At 44.2% G+C, this 19,640-nt stretch overlaps 1 protein-coding gene across 1 annotated transcript in view; it reads right to left on the minus strand.

Annotated features, from left to right (window-relative positions):
* The window catches only part of MAP1LC3A (microtubule associated protein 1 light chain 3 alpha), a 165,101-nt gene that overhangs the window by 22,900 nt on the left and 122,561 nt on the right, over nucleotides 1-19,640 (minus strand). The window contains exon 2 of the mRNA XM_069243812.1: nucleotides 16,622-16,677. Coding sequence (XP_069099913.1) covers nucleotides 16,622-16,677 — 56 coding nt within the window. The remainder of the gene's footprint in view (nucleotides 1-16,621; nucleotides 16,678-19,640) is intronic.

The following is a 19,640-nucleotide window of genomic DNA, read 5'->3' on the forward strand; positions in this document are numbered from 1 at the left end:
GATTTGCCTAATTCCAAAACAGAATAGAGATTGCAGGTACTGTAAAACTACCAACCCATATCTGTAGTTAACATAGATTCAGGGGTGTGGAATTAAAAAAAAAAAAAAAAAATGTACTTGTCCAAGGGGCAAAATGCTACTGAAATGTTATTGTCCTGTGAAGAAATCCATTTATCTCATATACTACCTAAATCAATTATCTGGCTGGAACAAACGCAATACGTTTTACATTTATTTAAATTGCTAGACAAAACAAATACTTTACAAAAGTGCTAAAGTAGAACATTTTCTTTGTTTACAAGAAATACATGTCAAAAGTATGGGAGGTGCTTTATGTGTAATATTGGTACACTGGTACACTGAGAACAAATGTTAGCATTTGTGTTTTGTTTTTCAAGTTTTAACCCCCAGCACTCAGCTGATATAGAGATCATGCCCTCAGAGCACTATTAATATGGATATATTTAGCTAAAATTGGAACCTATTATAAAAAAAATTACATAATGCACCATCTAGTTTGATTATTGCCACCTGTAAACAAAACATTATACGCACTTTTGCACTGGGTATATTAACCCACTGGGTTTCTTCTGTAGGATAGTAATACACAATGATCTGTGCATAGTTTTGTGACTAAAACCTGTCACATGCACCCTAAACGTTCATCTCTTCAGCTGGTTATCAACCCACTGCACTGTTTAACAAGGGTTGGCATTCAGTGAACTGCAGATTACAGCTAAACCCATTGTATGTGGCATTGCAATCATATTTTAACTGAAATACAGATTAGCTTCTTTATTATTTTTAAATGTGCATTCTTTTCCTTCCCCTCTTCCTCTTTTTCCTTGGCCTGTGGTTTATCCTGTTCTATAATTTTGCCAAACCAGTTGTAGATTCCTTTGCATTCCCTCTTGTGTTTGTGACATTCCTGCTTTAATGTCTTGTCTTCTGTTATCCTCCTACCTTTTCTCTTGCTTCCTCTTTCACAACTGTTCTCTCTCACATCCATGGGAAGTGAGGAGCAGAGCACAGTGTTAAGGGAGCATCTGTTTTCAAGTTTCAGATCATAAAGTTGTTTATATGAAGTTGATTCTCATGGCCACAGCCGATACACGTGAAGAGGGCTTGTGGCATAAGACAGCCTGCTGTGTGATTCAAGTCTCCTGTATGCACACACAGACTGCTACTATCACAATACTCATCTGACTCTGCCCCTAAGAAGAAGATACTTATTTGATAATGCTTTTTTTGGGGGATACAGTATCTACCTGTGGATTCCTCACCTGTTGATTCCTTTGAAAGCTGGCGCATTGGGAGTATTCAAAAGGTGAGGAATCCACAGGTAAATGTATCCATCAAGAATAAAAACATACTGCCCTGAATTGACGCACATATGCATCTGCAGAGTGCAGTTTGATTGACAACATGTATTCTGAATGAAGCAGATTAAGCCTCAGCAGTGTTTCAGCAAAGGGGACTGTGTGTGAGCTATATGGAGGCTAAGACTACTTGGGTTAGGGCTCTGAGCACCTTCTGATTATGCATACACGGGGCACAGAGGAGCCTCTCTTCATTCTCCTCCCTCCTACCTCTTACCACACGCCCTACAGAGCTGAGTTTTTACGCTCACATTGCAGCAACTCAATGGCTCTCATGGACCAGCTTACATACGTTGGCCTGATTCTATGGAAAAGCAGGAACAAACTGCTATTTCTGCATCAATCCAAGTGCTCTAGCAAATAGCAGCAGAACCACACTGGGGTTTTTTTTTCACCAAAGAAAAATAAAATGCTTTTCCTAGGGCTGGGCTCAGGTTTCCTTCAGCCAACCCAAGCCTAGGATTCAGTCTCCAATCACAGGACTTTACAGATGTCCCATGGTAACAGGAATTATTAAGCTAACCTGATTGGATGTCTGTACCAAAGTGCTACAGCCCGACTCTTCTCAGCCTGATTTAATGTCTAGTTGTCTGTCGGACAAGCTGGCCACTAGAACTTCTTGTCCCTCCGGGAACTCCACTTGCTTTGGGAGTCAGGCGATATAAATCCCTCAACCCCGAGATTACAGAATTTTTGTGAAAATAATAGCTTTACGTTTCAACCCCATTTTGCCAGACCTCAATGACCCTGAGCAATCTGGCTGTGTTAAAGGCATACTACTTTCTGATAGTGTTTTGTTTTCTTCAACACCCTCGGCAATGCTCCCACGCTAGATTACTCTTCAGCTGCTATTGCTTTGGACGCTGAGAAAGCTTTTGACAGAACTGGATGGGATTTCATGTTTGGGGCAATAAAATGGATTGGTCTCCAAGAAAATCTGCAGCTTGATTTCCTTACTTTATACTGGTCCTAAAGCTGCTATTTTTGTTAACAGCATTTTATTAGATTATTTATCATTATTTAGAGAAGCATGTCAAGGTTGCCTGTTATCCCCTCTCCTATTCATCATTGCGCTATAACCATTTCTGACTAAAATTCGACAAGACCTCACCATATCTGGACTACTAATTAGGAGAGACACATTAAAATATCTGTTTATGCAGACAATATTATTGGGTATTGCTCCCATCCCTCTATTTCATCCTTCACAGAACATGTATCAGTATTTTCCTACCTATCGGGTTATCATCTAAACACTGATAAATCGGAAATATTACCTTTAAATATCCATTGTACCAAACAACAGTTCGACTATGTAGACTTCACATCGTAACCTACTGAAATAAAATATTTAGGATTATGGTTTACAAAGAATATTAAAGATGCTATTAAACTCAACTTCAATTATATTACTAAATCCTTAGCCGATACAGTTAGAAAATGGAGTCCATTATTTCCCTCGTGGTGGGATAGATTAGACTCTATTAAGATAATGCTGACTAATTGTATTTTATATGTCACCTTAATTATCCCAGCTCATATCCCAAGCTTATATTTCTTAAAAGTAGATTCTTTACTCTCCAAATTCTTATGGCAATGTAAAATATCTTTAATAGCTTTAGCTACCTTAAAAAACAGAACAAATCTGAAGTGGGCCTAAATTTCCCTAGTTTTAAACACTATCATCTTGCCTTGTCCTTACAAACAATCAGTTTATTGGCTCGACTCCACTCACCCTCCCCATGTTCCATTGTGTCTTTCTCTGGAAAAATAACTAGTGGTACCCTTTGATCTTTTTAGAAGTGTTGTCATTCACAACTTGTATCCTAGTAAAAACACCTATTATTGTCCATTCAAATCGCATTTTATCTTCTCTTCAATCATTTACTCATGTGTCTCTCCCTAATCTTCTACAACAATTTATTTGGCATAATCTCATCATCCAAATCAACAACCATTCCATTTACTGGAAAACTTGGCGAGACAGTGTTATTTGTTGGATATCTCATCTCTTTAATGACAGTCAAATCTTATTCTTTCTGGAGCTTCAAAACAAATTTCTCTTACCTTGTTCGGCCCAGAAGCAATTCAGACTCCTTCACAAATCTCTAGAAAGCCTTATGTTAACTATTTCCAAAAAATGCTACTACCTCCCATGACTCAGTTAGATTGTCTCCACTATTAACCACAAATCCCAAAGTCTCTAATATCTACAACGTATTCATCTCTCTTAATGATAGAACTAAATCTAAAACTGAATGGCATAGGAAGCAGACCTGGTGGAATGTTGGCCCATCAGCTTGTGGGACAACATTTGGACTAACGTTCATAAAGCCACCAGAGCAGCAAATACTTTACTATCCCTTTTTCCCCATTTACCACTGATTAGTGCTTACTCCTGTCACTTTGAACCAGTTTTCGAATCCATCTTCTTGGTCCTGCGACTATTCATGTGCTGATTTAAAATATATGCTCTTTGAATGTCCTCCTATTCATAGGTTCTAGAAATTGGCTTGGCATCAGATTTAAACAATTTTTAAGGTTAATATTACTATTTGTTTTCAAATATTTTTCTAGGTAGTAATGTCCTGAATTGGTCCGAAAATTTTCATAACATAAATTGGTAGACTTACTATTAGTTATTGACTTTCAATTAATAACATCTAAATGCTAAAGTGTGCGAAATATCACTTTTAAGTCGTGGTGGTACACTAACTGTTTCAATAATAGACTTGATAGTATGTTTCACCTATAACCTTGGCTATAAAAAACACAGAGACTTACCATTGCTTCTAATTACTATATTTCTAGCCAAACCTGACTTACTAACCAGTAAAAATACTCTGACTCAAGACGAGGTTCAGAAACGTCCTTAAATGAACATGTATCATTCCTTTCTGACTTTATTTCTATATTTTATTTACAGTTATAACATTGTACTGTCTACATGTTTCTTATTAACAGTCCAGTTTGCCAGATAATATCTACATTGTTTTCCCTTCCCCCCTCTTTCCCTCCCCTTATAACATCCTTTCATTGTTATATTTCACCTATAATTCCATACAACATACTTGTATTTCTTCCTGTATTCACTATTGTCATATTTTACACTGTTGTGCTATTGCATCACTGTTCCCCTTAACTCTTTAATATTGTTGTCAAGTTTAAAAAAAAAAAAAAAAAAAAAACTTTTAAAAATGAACATCAATTCTTTCTGTCCAGACTGAAAGCAGCTGAGGCTTTTTTCTTGCACATTTGGAGTTTAACGTCTGGCTCAAGATGGGAACTAAGGAACATGAAGCATGTTATTTTACTCATTGTCTAGAGAAACAGAGATCTGAAAGTTTTTGTAGAGTGTTTTTAAACTTGGTATTACGTAGTGGATCTATGCATGTTTTGAGACAATATCAGGAATCACTGTGTATGTAAACTCTCTCATAAATATAGCACACTACACAAACACATTGTGCCCCGAGTTACCTGTTGCCCACCAAACCAATACTCATTAAGCATCTCACTTTGCACAGCTGCGGATGCAGCAATGGAGACCTACATATGAAAGGAGGACTTGGTACATGCAGTCACCTTACAAATTGACTAACACCTCAATCTCTTTAAAATTAGAGAGGCAATGGTCACAAAAGCAAATGGGCTGCGAGGCAGTGTCTCACCCAGACTTTGGTCCTCATTACGAGGCTGGCGGTGTGGTGGTCCTACCGCCGCGGAGCCGGCGGTAAGGACCACCACATTAAGAGTTGTGAGGCTTGACAGACGCCAACCCTCCAAAACCCCACCTGGCCCGCCAGTGCGGTTGCACCGCCGCAGTCGGCAGTGAGCACCTCCAACCCGGTGGCAGGCCTCAGCCTGCCGTCCGGATTACGAGGCTGCAAACCACCAGGCCATGAAAACCATGGCGGTCACACACCCGGCTACAGGAATCTCCATTCCTGTCACCAGCACACACATGTCCCCACACATACACACATCCCCCCCACCCATCCACATACTCACAAACACCCCCACCCCTTCATGCATGCATGCATTCACATACACACCCATTCAGCATACACATACATCCACTCAGACACCGCCACTCACTCACATTCATCAACAGACACCCCCATTCACGTGCACATACACACACACACTTTCACTCATGCAGGTACTCCAAATAGTGAGTACCTACACGTTTATATTTCCATTTAAAGCATTGGCTGACAGTAATTGCTGCCTGCCTTTATTACTGCAAGTGAACTTTTAAACATGCGCATAGGCGTTACTATGCCACCTTACGTGTGTACGTTTCCCATTTTTTTTTAAATAAAAATGGGCTAAATTGTTTGGACAATCCATCTGTGATTTATGACTAATGCATCACAAACTGTTCATACTGCACCTGCACAGACTACCGATGCGTTTGTCAAATAGACTGCCATGAAAAAATCTTGACCAGACAAGGCCTACAACTTCCACGTGATTCTGATGTTTATGTTTCTGGTACAAAGCTACGACTCGACTAATGTCACCCACGTGCAAGCCAAGGAGGGGAAGTGATGGAAAAGGAATGCAGTCTATCATATGCCTTTCTGCTGAACACCTTCATCTCTCATCTACAGGAACACTACCCCCCCCCCCCCCCCCCCCCGAAGTCTGTCGCGAAGCCAACTTCCAGGAGCTCAGATGGTTCTGGTGATAGTCTGTCACAAGACTCGTTGTTCACGTCACCATTTGGTTCTGTATCGAGCCATAAAGGCAGGGGCCCTCCCAAAATAGTAATCCTTTGCACACTCCGTGGGATGTGCACTGACTCCCGGCAATTATAATTGGCTCCTACGCCGTTTAAGAAAGGTAAGCAGCTACCAGTGAGAAAACCTAGAGGCAGTGGGAGCACTGGCAGGAAATGAGCTTGCCTCACCTACCCCAGAATAGAAACAGCTGACAGGCTTGTGAGATGTTCCAACCATGAACTGCCAAATGGCGAGTGGGCCGCGGGATATCGGGGAGCAATGCCTGAACTGTAAACTAGTACCTTTGAAAAGCCGGTAGGGCTGGAGAGAAGACAGACGTACGCTAAGGCCTGAACAGTCATCATGTCTGTCAAGCGACCTTCTCTGTCCCAGCCCTAACAGCCTCTGAGGCCCTGGTGCACAAAGCGGTTTTGCAAACGTCATTATACATGGAGAACTAAAAAAAAGCGAATCCTGTCCTTCCATATCCGATGAATCCATCGAACCCAAAACGCCTTAAAGGAAATAAATCGTTTTAGCCTAAAATCTACGCAGACCATAAAACTGGCTGCACTGGACCAAATGTACTGGTTGTTTTGTTTCGCGGTATTAATACTGTGTGGACACAGCCTCGAGGAGAGCAGAGCTAGGTACGGACAGTCACTGAAAAACGCGTATGAACAGCATGAGAGGAAGTGAATAGAAATCGATTTTCCAGCAAAGCAGGTGATTAGGCGGGGTAAACGATGGGTCGGCAGTGAGTGCAGGGTTTGTAGTGCCCTCTTGCTTGTAGTATGGGGCGCAGTCTCCTTAGCTCGATGCCATAGGTACCTTGCGACCCTTCCACTAAAATGTCCAAATACAGAAATGCGAGGCACAAGCCAGGCCCTGTAATCGTTTAGGTTACCCCCCCTCCCCCACCCCGAAGTGATGCCAGGGGGCAGCCGGCTCAGCTGAAATAAAAGATAACGACCTCTACGATATCTGCCTAAGCGAACTCAGACGTTATGCCGATTTAATAGAGTCCCACAATCCCCTGGGTTTGAAGGGGGTTGGGAAGATACCAAACAAACAGAAAAATACTCAGGAAATCTCTCCTTAATCCCTACGGGCAGCCTTGACATCATCACCATGTTAACATTTTGCGTGCCGCGTCACCATCTTTCGCTATTACCAGATTTATTCTAGCTCAATTCACAGTCGTTTTCTGAAAAAGGCAGAGTTCGAAAGGGCCATTTCACGCGGGGCATTTTCAGTTAACACCGTAGGGGGTCGGAGGTTTCTTCCTGCCATCCCAAATGTGCTGACAGAAACTGCCCGCCAGCGTTTTACTGTGGGTGAAATATTATATTGGTATTACACGAGTCTGGGAATGGGGCAAAAAATTGCACGAAACTTCACAGTTTTTCCTTCACAAATGAGTGTTGTGCAAGATGCAGCACAGCAGAATGACAAGTATGGCACACCGAATATTTTTATGCACATCAAAGGTTACTAACAAATGGACAAAATGCTTTGGCATTCTATTAACATAAAAATGCTTCAGCAAAAAAAATCGCATACGCTGATCACTCAATATTTAAGAAGAAGAGGCAAACACGTACTAGCAAATTGCATTTGCGAATGTGCAATTAAAGAAAACCTCACCCAAAGTCTCATCAGTTAAACCGATGGGAGGTAAATTACTACTGACAGTGTCAGTAGGTCATCAAGGAGATGAGGGGATGCAGAGGCTGCTGCTTCCACACAGCTGCCTGTATTCTCTGTCACGAGGCCAATTTATTTTACTGCACATAATAATGCAGAGGCTTCGTCCTCTATTCCACTGGGTTACTGCTGCAAGTCGCTTGCATGCAGGAAATTTGATCTGCTCAAGATCACAGAAAGAGGTCAGGTGGGAAGCCCCGTTAATAAAAGGTAGGTCGCCCACTTAGTCACTAGACCACATCTGTTAAGCAGAGACTTATTAGCATCTGATGAAAACAGGAAGTTACAAAGGTCTTTGAAGAGATGGGACACTCAGTCACCTGCTTGCTGGACATGCTGGTGTCTACCAGCCCTAGTATTGTATATGGTTTAGCAAGCATCTTCCTGCAACAGTGCGTTACTAGCACCTACATGTTACCTGGGTTTCTATATGATACTTGTATATCATTACATGCCATAAGGTAACACAACACTGTCCACTACAGATCCACCGTTAACAACATCGGATATACAGCAAATGCGCCTCAAAAGAGCACGGGAGGCCGTTCAAGTTCTAACCGGAAGCAGCCACTACAACAGTGCCAGCAGTCTCGCTGGCATATGTTCAAATACGCCACTGATGACAAGCAGGGCTCCTGAGAGGGGCTAATGGGCGCGGGAAAGGGTGAGGAATGTGGATTGGTAGGGGCACTACGTGAGAGAAAATACAATATTTTGTAAAGTAAGCAACATTTTTTGAAGCTTGTCAAAACAGAGAGCGAGAAAGTGTGTGCTTTTGTTGTCTGTGTGCATGTAAAAAATCCCTGGTCAAATCAGACAGACACCCCACCTTACCCGACTGGAAGCATCTGTACCCATCTATTTACCAGAACATACGTTGATTAGTAGGGTGTAACGACCCCACCTTCCCCCTCTAACGCTACGCCCCTGTTGGCATGTAATGGAACCAAGGCCCAGTATTTCGCAATGATCACTCTGGAAGCCAGCATTAGATCCGAGGCTCCTTGGTATACAGGGAAAGGGGATTATTTCCCAACCGACTGACCCTCTAAGACTGAAGACAACAGAAAGGATCCAGTCAGAGATGGCCACTAACATATGTGTTCCAGGGAAAGTTACATAGAGTACAGTCACCCTCTACCTAAAAGAGAGCCCATTAAATACTCCTAAGCTTGTTACTTGAGTTTTATTGTATGCAACAGAAACCGAACAGAATGCAAGCATGGCAGCGCTTTGTTTCACCAGCACAAGGCCTTGCATGCAAGGCTGTTAGGAGAGTTGAGCACATGCTATTAACATCAGTGTGTAACGCGTTTGTCAGAGGTTTGAGTCTCATTAGAAACAACATGCCCGGTCTTCATTCAGTGGTCGATAAACATTAGAATCACAGAGCCCTTTAATAGTAAAACTATTTTTAGCAGCACTACTGTGGAATGGGAGAGCACTCTAGTCACAAGTCTGCCGTAGTCCTCCCCAGGGCATTCTACTGAAAGCTGCTCAAAGCGGTCACAGTTTTCGCCGGGAGCACTTGAACGCTGAAGATCAGTAAGTGCTGTATGGCCCTTGACACCCATGTCTATTGGGAGTATGAGGGAATATGACCTTCTGCTGAAGTCTGTGGAAGAGGACCAAACAGCTGTGCGGGGCGAGCTTCTGTCTCCTTAAACCAATCACCATAAACAAAAAGAGGAGTAAGAAGGCCGCTAGTTCGAGTGTATCACACAGCTTCCCTACTTAATGTAACCAACAACAGGTAAGACAGACCTAGGGCATGGGATTTAGACTGTTAAAGAACTAACAGTGGTACTCGGTAATAATAGCAATAGTCAAAGGCATACTGTCTACTTTTTTAGGATGCAAGGTCCTCACCTGCCAGGCTTTACTACTGGGTCTGCTCCTCGCCCTGACATTGGATGTTCTGTCAGGGTGGGCTCCTGATTAGGAGGTCTTAGAAGCTGAATTTTTAATTGTAATGATGCTGTGCTATCCCCAGTTTTTATACACTGTTAGGGACTGGAGGACCCTCTGCAATAATTTTAAAATTGCCCAGTGTTAGACATTATATTCTTTATTCATGACCCTCTATAGTAAGAGTAAAAATCAATATTAAACAGGGAAGGTAAAAAAAAACATCTCTCCAATCGTAGTCAACATGTTTCAGCCATTTTAACTGTCCCGGTTTATGTCTCTGGCTTTTTTCAGGACTGAGGTCCAATAAGATGGCCATTATTTATGAAATAATGTATATGTAGAATGAATAGTACAATAACTCAAAGTTTTATACTGCACTAGTTACATAGTCCCCGATCTGGTTTTAAGCATGATAAGGGATAAAAATATTTGGGGATAAAAGTATTTAGGGCTAAATATGTTTAGCAAGTTTTCTTTTCAATCAACCTAACTGCACTAAGAGTTACATATCAATTTGTGTTCTAGGAACCACAAGCATTTTGCTATTCTCGCCTATGATATCTAGAAACATGGTAGCCTACAGAGCTCTTCGTTTCTGTGAGAACCTTTGATAACTTCTACACAAATCACTGCACTAAGTGAAAACACAGACTGAGAGGCAGCGCACAACATAAATATGGCAAGTATGTTTCTAACTTGGGTATGTTGCACATGTTTACTCACCCTAATGAACTATAAGGAGAGGGCTGCGGAGAGGAGGGAGGAGACGGTGCAGTCAAAGTGCCAACTAGCTGCAGTGGATAAGAACAGTTTTTTTAATAGTTAAAAAAATAGGCTTTTATTTATGTGTAAATAGTAATTGCAGGCTGAATGAACACGGAAATCTGTACATGCCTGAAAAGTATAAAATGTGATGCCTCATGTATGTTATAGAAAAAACAGGAATGTGTTTTAATATGGATTACTTGTCACCTTATTGTAATTAGTTATTGAGAGTTAACTGATGTAGAGAAAGAGATCCCTGTTGTAAACAGTTATTTTTTTAATGACAGTGCTAGCTTGAATGTTATCGGATTTATTCCATATGTTTTTTGAGGTAGTCTGCATCGTATGCCAAAGAACATCATCGTTTAGGGTTCGTATATGTGCTTAAGTTGGAAAACCCACTTCTGTTCTTTGCCATATAATATCTTGTTTGCAGTTTATTGGTCCAGGGGTGGGGGCAACATTTACAAAGCAACCCATTTCAAATCCTATAGGTGGTGCCTTGATACAAATAAATTGAAGTCCCTGGAGCCAGCAAGACAGACTAATTTACTTTGCATCGGGAGGCAAGCAGGGATTAAAAAATGCGACTATCGCACATATCTTGCTGTGTGCCCATGGCTTTCCTAAGTCACACCTATCAACAAGTTGGATTACTGGGCCAATACAGCCAGGTGAAGGCATTCATATACAAACGTATGGAAGGTTGGGCATGCACCAACGAGGCCTAGGTAAACATATACATCTGCAAATTAGGCAAATAATCTAGTCACCATATCCAGAATTCACACTCTCTCCTATATAGGGAACTGCCAAAAACAATGAGCCTGCCTGGCACTACAAGATAGAGTGGGTGTAACTGAAGATTGGGGGAACACCAGCAACGGTTACATGCGCATTCAACTGCATGGAATATGGGGCGTGGCCTAGCCTGCCGGCAAAATGGCCATCACCGAGTGAGGCTCTGCCGGGCTTAGGGCCTTTCTTCGATTATTTCTCCGGACGCGCAACTGCACATGCGCTGGGCCGGCGCTGCAGGCACTTGGGACCCCCGGTGCAGCTTTTACTGTGACAACGGGCATCTGGCGGCGGCTGGCCGCGGTGTTCCCTGGCCCTAGGGGGCCTGACCGCGCGGCCTGCGGGGATGCGCACGCTTCCTATTCTGGGGGGTGCCCTGCTACTGGGCCTATCCCGGGGGTGCCACTGGTGCCTGGGGGCAGGAGTGCTGGACGGGGGGGGGACTTTGGACTCTGCTGCTGGGGCCTCCGGCGGTCGGGTCGGACTGCGGCCTGAACTGTGCCTCCCGGGTCGGGTGTGCGCAGCGCCGTGTATGCGGGCCGGCGCGCCGGCCGCGGACTGACTGCCCAGGGTGCTGAGGCCCATCTCCTGGTGTGCTGGGTGCTTTTGGCTCAGCTCTGGTCCCGGACCACTCCGGGTTCCCCCGGCGCCGAGGGAGGAGCTCTGCCTGGCTCGCCTCAGTGAACGCCGTGGCGCCTGCGGACGGAGGACAGGCGCTATCGGGTTTGGCTGAGATTGGAACGAGAAGTATGACAACGGTGCGTTGTCTGACTTGGAATGTGCGTGGGCTGAATGACAGGAAGAAGGCCGGCTGGGTTGGTGAATATCACTGCTCGGTGTTTTCGAGTTATGCCCGCGGTGTGGCAATATTGCTACGTAAGGTGCTGCAGTGGCGCACTCAGAAGATTATTGCTGATCCGAATGGTAGATATGTTATGTTGAGTGGCACGCTGTTGGATAGAGCTTGTTGGCTGGTTTCCGTCTATGGTCCTAACACTGATGGCCCGGAGTTTTTCCGGGAGCAGTGGCGCCTGGTGGAGTCGTTGGGATCTGGCGCAGTGATCTGGAGTGGCGACTTCAACGTGGTTCTGGATCCAGGGATGGACCGCCAGAGTGTGGCCAGGGTGCAGGACGTTACGGCGGTGAGAGCCTTGGCGTCGGTGATGAAGGAGGGTGCTTTGGTGGATTTGAGGAGGCTGCAGCATGGCAACGCTAGAGAGGGCACGTGCGTTAACTATGCCCATAGTAACTGGCCCCGCATTGATCGCTGGTTGGGCACAAGAGATGTGGAGTTATGGATGCGTTCTGTGGATCATCTTCCTCTCACTTTGTCGGATCATTCGCCGGTGCAGTTAGTGTTAGAGGTGCCCTGTGGGCTGGAGCGCATGTTCTTGTGGCGGCTTCCGCATGGGGCTCTCCGGGACGTGGCGTTCTGTGTGGAGGTCTGCGAGGCCATAGTACTGTTCTTTGCTGAAAACTGCGGCTCTGTGAGTTCGGCCTGCACTTTGTGGGAGACATTTAAGGTGGTTATTCGTGGTGTGTGCCTCTCGAAGCAGCATGGGGTGCTGAAGGCAATCCTCTGGGAGCTGGAGATCTGGAGGAGAGATTGCGGAACTGGAGCGGCGCTTGGTGGTGGACTGGTCGGGTGAGGTGATGGCAGAGCTGCGGAGCGCTGTGTCCTTGTACGAGGAGGCCTCCCTCAGAGGTTTGTTTTCTCGGGAGGACCGCTCGGGTGCGTCGCTATGGTGAGGGGGAGAGAGCCGGCTGCACGTTCGCAGACATGCTGCGTAAGCCGCGGGCTAGCAATTATGTCACCGAGATTGATGGTGCAGGGGTGAGCGTGTGGCTGGGATGCATGGTGTTATGCAGGTTTTTACCCAATTTTTAGCGAATTTAGACGCAGAACCGACCGGGCTGGATGCGTATGCGGCGCAGGCTTACTTCTCTGAGATTTCGTTGTTGTGGTTCGACGACGCCCACCGCTCTTATTTCGATGCTCCATTTTCTGTGGAGGAGGTCGCTGCAGCGATTCGTAGCCTGCCTAGCGATAAGTCTCCAGGTATAGATGGCTTGACTCCTGCATTTTATAAGGAATACGCAGATATTCTTGCTCCCCATCTTTTGGAGGTATATGCGGAGTCCTTGGAGGCCGAAGTTCTTTCTGCCTCACTTCGGGAGGCCCTGATTGTCACGATCCTTAAGCCGGGTAAGGATCTGTGTTGTTGCGATTCATATCACCCGCTTTCTATGATTAATATTGACAATAAAATTTTGGCTAAAATGATAGCGGCGAGGTTGCAGCTGTTGCTTCCTAAGCTGGTACTGCCGGATCAGTCCGGATCTGTGCACGTTTTGTGAAACTGATCAGATTACTGTATACGCCCCCCCACTGCTAGACTGCGTTTGAACGGGAATGTCTCTGCTCCTTTTTCGGTCACCCGTGGGACTTGTCATGGATGCCCTTTATCCTCGTTACTTTTTGCTGTAGCGATGGAGCCCCTTGCAGCATGCCTGAGACAGCGGCACAATGATTGGGGTTTTCCGTTTCGGCAGCGACCTGTTTTGATTTCTATGTATGCTGATGACATTGCACTGTATGTACGTGATCCGCGTAGGAATTTAGATGTGTTGCTGGATGAGATCGTGCATTTTGGCACTTTTTCCGAGATTGTGATTAATTGGGCTAAGTCAGTGGTGTTACTTCTGTTTTCAGGTGTGGTGGAGTTTTCTTCCCGGTACCCCATTGAGTGGGCGAACCGCCCGGTTCGCTATCTGGGAGTCGTGATGCAGAGACTCGCTGGATGGCCAATTACGGTGCGGCAATCTCGTGGTTGGAAGAGAAGGTTGCGGTATGGCTCTCGCTACCGCTTTAGCTGATTGGGCGTACTGCTGTTTTGAAGATGGTGGTGCTCCCCAAATTTTTGTATCTGTTTGTGAACCTTCCGCTCATGCTTCCGAAGTGTTTTTTGCAGCGTCTCTGCTCTGCACTGATTCGTTTCGTTTGGACGGGCAGACAACCTCGAATCTCCTGGGAGAAGCTGACGCTGCCCTTTGAGTTGGGTGGTCTTGCTGCCCCTGATCTAGAGCTTTTTTATCATTGCGCGCAGGCACACTTTGCATATTATTGGCTGCGTCCTATTCGGTATTTACCCCATCTGGCGCCAGAAAGTGATGCAGTATGGTCGGATGGCCTGGCTAGTGTCCTTGGTAATGCATCCCAGCATCGTCTGCGGGGTGTTGACACTGTGGCGTGTACTGTTAAAGCCTGGACGGCACTGCTGCACTGCTATGGAGTTAATACACCCTTTGCCCCTTAGTTTCCCGTTCCTGCTGCTGCTGATGTCCGGATGTTTCGGGATGGGGGATTGCACGATTTCCTTCAGGATTCTAACTTGATGGACTTGGGCGATTAGTTTGTGGATGACCGTTTGATTCCTCCTAGGGAAGTGCTTGGGGATGGGTGCGCCACTGCACTGCAGCAGCTGTATGTGCTGCGTGTGTGTGCTATGCTGCGTGCTCGGTTCCCTGGCCTTCCCAGGACTCCACCGGAGTGCCGGGCTCTGAAGGTGCTGTGTCGTGCTCAGTCACCTCGTAAATTAATTACTAAATTATATAATTGCATCCAGGAGCAGCGGGGTGACCTTGGAGGGTCTGCCAGGGCCCGATGGGAGGTAGATGTGGGGGAGCCTATCACGGAAGAGACGTGGAGGAGATGCTGTGCGCATATGAGAGTATTGTCCCCTAATTATAGGCTGCGTCTGATACATTTCAAGTTTTTGCACCGCCTGTATTATACTCCAAGTGGAGTCCGCTCTATAGATCTGCGCATGGATGCGCATTGTGAGCGGTGCCGCGCCCCTGACACTGGATTCTTGCATCTTGCATTGGAATGTGCTGAGGTCTATGCTTTTTGGGTGGGGTAATGCGCATGATTGCTGAGATGACTGGGTCGGAGCTGCCTATATCCCCTAAAATTGCGCTGCTTGGGTGTGTGGACGAGGTGCGCCAGCCGCATAGGAGGCTGGTGGGTCTGCTACTTTTGCTGGCTAAGTGCAGAGTTGCCATGTGCTGGGGTAGCAGGCGGGCTCCTCGTGGGTCCGACTGGCTACGTGACGCCTCCTTTTGTCAGGAGCAGCTGATGATCTTTTGGGAATTGACTCCGGAGGGCTCCCGACCAAGGGATATCTGGGCTCCGCTGCGATCTTTCTTGGAGGCCTCAAGCGGGGCTGTGTAAGTACTGCGTGACTGCTCGCGCCATAAGCGACTATTTCCCCACAGTCCTTCTCTTACGCTGTGCACTGTGTGTAGATGATCGTGGTTGGGCGCCTCTGTGCTCGTACTCTGCCTGCCCTCTGTTTCTTTTCTTTCCTTATGTTTCTTTTTTCTGTTGTTATTTCTTTGCCCTCTGGTGTTTAGCGGAAGGCCCCTTGGAATGTATCCCTTGCGGAGGCTGGGTGAACTCTGCCGACAATACAGGATATAACTGTGATGCACCCGCATGGAGTAAAGATTGTGTCATTCCTTATAGATTGTATCCCGGTGTCAGGGTGGGGATGAACTTCGTCACAGCCAGTATTCATGCTCTGTGGGCTCGTTTCTGTTGTTCTGTTGTATGTGTAATATGTAATAATCAATAAATACATATTTAATTTTTTTTTTTTTTAAACTGCATGGAATATTCGTTGATCTTGTCAAGGTGAGTAATTTGTTTAGGCGACCAGAGTCCAAGTAAACCACATAGAGGTGACTTTCAATATGAACTGCAGCTGCTCTATGAAATGTAGGTGATTTTTTTTATGTTCACACTGAGGGCCTGTGACTTAGATACATCATACACTTCCTCTCTTGGTTACGAGCTCTACATGGACAATGTTGACTGGTTAGGTTTGGAGAATGCAGAGTTGCCGGCTTACTAATATTTTATCGGCGTGGTGGGTATACAAATAAGGGAAATGAGCACAAAAAAGTATTTTTAATTTTTTTTAATATAAACTTAAAACAACACACTACAAGAAGGAATAATTTCAAATATATTTCTAAGCTATATAAACTAGCTCTAAATGATTACTAGAGCAAACAGACGCAGAACTGCCTAGGTAAAAAAAAACCACATAGGATGTTACATAAATCATTGTTAAAGTTCCTTGTCTTTCCAGAATGTCAAAAATAATAAATGTTCAGCTTTCTTTCCCTGTCAAAGGTGGAAATCCTAGAAATGGAATGAAGTGACTGTTCACGTGGGCCTACAGTAACGTAGGAAGGGAGCAGGAAAAGTCAGAAAGGTCAGACATGCCCAGTGCGAGACAAGGAGCTGAATAGTGACATTCTACTTACAGGAATCTTGTTTGGGTGTTGTTCTCGGATCTGTTCCACCTCTTTACAGCGCTCGCCTGGGGAGAGAACAAGCAAAATACTTTATTTAAATTTTTTTTTTTTAAAGGAACCAGAAGCCTTACCATTTCAACGGAAATTAGGAAGCCCATCTTAAAAAACACACACCTCCTCCTTTTCACTCACAGCCATACTGAAAACCTTGTTTTAGCGAAGTGCCTGAAATTACGGCAGAAAATAGGAAATGAAGGGGGGAGTAGCTAAAATAAAGCAGGTTCTACTAGAGTAAGGAAGAGACAAAGATTAAGAAAGATAATGCATAATGGTGTAGTTTATAGTCAAAGATCAACAATAAGAGTAGTTTATAGCACATTACTCATAGTATAAATACTTTATTAATCTATTTTCTATACATCTAAAAGAATAAGATTATCTTGGAATCAATTCTCCGCTCGCTGCATGTATCTGATTGTGCAAAGATGAAATGGACGGTAAAAGGAACTTATGTTGGGACTTACTATGGTTTACTGTGTTGCTGGTTAAATTATAGGAAACATGTTCCAACATCAGAAAGTGTAATGTTGAGATATTCTCTAGGGGCCAGATGTACGAAACGTTTTGCGACTCGCAAACGGCAAAATTTGCCGTTTGCGAGTCGCAAAACGCGTATCCCAATGCAGAAATGCATTTTGCGAGTCGTTACCGACTCGCAAAATGCATTTCAGACTCGCAAATAGGAAGGGGTGTTCCCTTCCTATTTGCGAGTCGCATTGGGATGCAATACCATTTGCGACCGCATATGCGGTCGCAAATGGCATCGCAGTTACCATCCACTTCAAGTGGATGGTAACCCAATCGCAAATTGGAAGGGGTCCCCATGGGACCCCTTCCAGTTTGTGATTGCACCCAAAAATATTTTTTCAGAAACTAAAGGTTTCAGTTTTTTTTGTAGTGCAGCTCGTTTTCCCTTAGGGAAAACGGGCTACACTTCAAAAAAAAAAAAAACTGCTTTATTGACAAGCAGGTCGCTAACATGGAGGCCTGCTGACGTCAGCAGGCCTCCATGTTAGCGAGTGCCCATACTCGCAATGGGGCCGCAATGTGCGACCCACCTCATGAATATTCATGAGGTGGGTCCTTGCGACCCCATTGCGAGTTGCAGTCGGTGTCTGAGACACCGTACTGCATAGCAATTTGCGACTTGCAAATTGCGAGTCACAGGGACTCGCAATTTGCAAGTCGCAAATTGCTTTTTTCGTACATCTGGCCCTAGATTATTCTGATAGCGAATTCCACTAGCTAAATATAATTTTAATTAAGATAATGTTTTGCTTGACAATGATAAATCATTTCTCCACACAAAATTAGACGGCAAATTTTATATCTATCCACAACCCTGCGCATTGTTCGTGTGTGCCTAGAGTAGACATCTTCATGGTTGATAACTCAATTGACTTCCCATGGTTTATCTCGCCATGCAGACCAACAAATTTGACTACAAGCTTTTCATCACAGACCCAAAACACAGGAACCAATTACACCTGCAACACAGATCTATACTCATTTGTTCTAATTAAGAACAGTTATCAATCTTTGGCTTTTCGATGAATTTGTATGCCCATCTTACTCTGTACTATCTATACATATACTTAGAGGTGATTTAGTTTTCAGAGTGCAGCGTTGTAACTTATTAAATACATAATCAATTAGGGAATTTTGGTCCTAAAATGTTTCAACAGTCACCAAACCTCAGTAAATCTTAGGGCTTGTGACCGCTAAAACACTGTTCATAACTTAATAAATCCAAATTCGCAAAAGGTTTTCCGAATTGTGAAATGGGTTAAGTAAATATTAAGCAATCACTATTTGGAAAGGGCATGTTAATGCGTCCCATCGAAATCTAAATCCTTACAGTATATATTCATGTTTTGCAATTAAAATACAGTAACAAAACATTCATATTTTACCACTAATTCAAAACTGAAGGTAAGTCATTCGCAGGGGACCCTTTCCCCTTTGAGAACGTGGGTAAAAACGTTTTTAGTAGAAGGCAGTGGTTGAATGGACCACTGCCTACTACTAAAAAAGGTTTAACTTTTCATAGATCTTTTTTAAACATGTCCTGTTCTCCTTTTAGGAAGATCGCTGCATTTGAAAAAATTGCTTTACTTAAAAGCAATCACAGACATGGTCATCTGCGGATCCCAGCAGGCCATCATGCCTGTGACTCTAGCCAACTGTAGTGTGTCACAACTTGCAACCTTCCTCATGCATATTGATGAAGTAAGTCGAATTGAGATCCACTAAGATTCAGGTTCTTGTGAACTGTTAGTACAAAGTTCGGTTTGCAAAATTCCTTTCCAATAGCAAAAAGTTGGTGCGCAATTTGCAACCACTTTTTGTGAACGGAAATATCGTACATCAGGCCCTTGATCCTTTAACCAATGTAACAAATTTGGAGGCGACTTTCCTTTGGGAAGCCTGGGAATCACTGAATTCTTGTGACCTACCAATCCTCAGCATAAACTACTATATTCGGACCTCTGTTTACTGACAGCAGACTTTTTTGTTTTGTTCCTGGTTTGCCCATTAAAGGTTACCAATTCAATTATTCATTTGTTCAAGGAAAAAGTGGATTAGCATGCAACACAACTAAAAGGTGGTATAACTGAACACACTGCAAACAAGCACAGATATGCCTTCTCTGGGTATGTCCACCTCAACGTCTCTGCCCAAGTGACTTTAACATGAGCTTCATTTAGAACTCAGTGACGCTGTAAAAGAATCATTTATTCTACCATGCATACTCAAGAGCAAGGATTTCAAACAGTCCTTTCGTCTGATATCTGGTTGGGTTTTGTTACATTGTCCAACACCAGTAGTTGACCAGCCATATGGAACAAAGGTTTCATTTTTTCTACAGACCTGCTCCTTTCAGTATAGTGGAGCACTAGGCAGGCACAGGTGGGGGTGTACACACCCATTTAATCATCATGGGCTTTTTAGATAATGTTTATAAATA

This window comes from Pleurodeles waltl, chromosome 7 (assembly GCF_031143425.1).
Source record: "Pleurodeles waltl isolate 20211129_DDA chromosome 7, aPleWal1.hap1.20221129, whole genome shotgun sequence".
NCBI lineage: Eukaryota > Metazoa > Chordata > Amphibia > Caudata > Salamandridae > Pleurodeles > Pleurodeles waltl.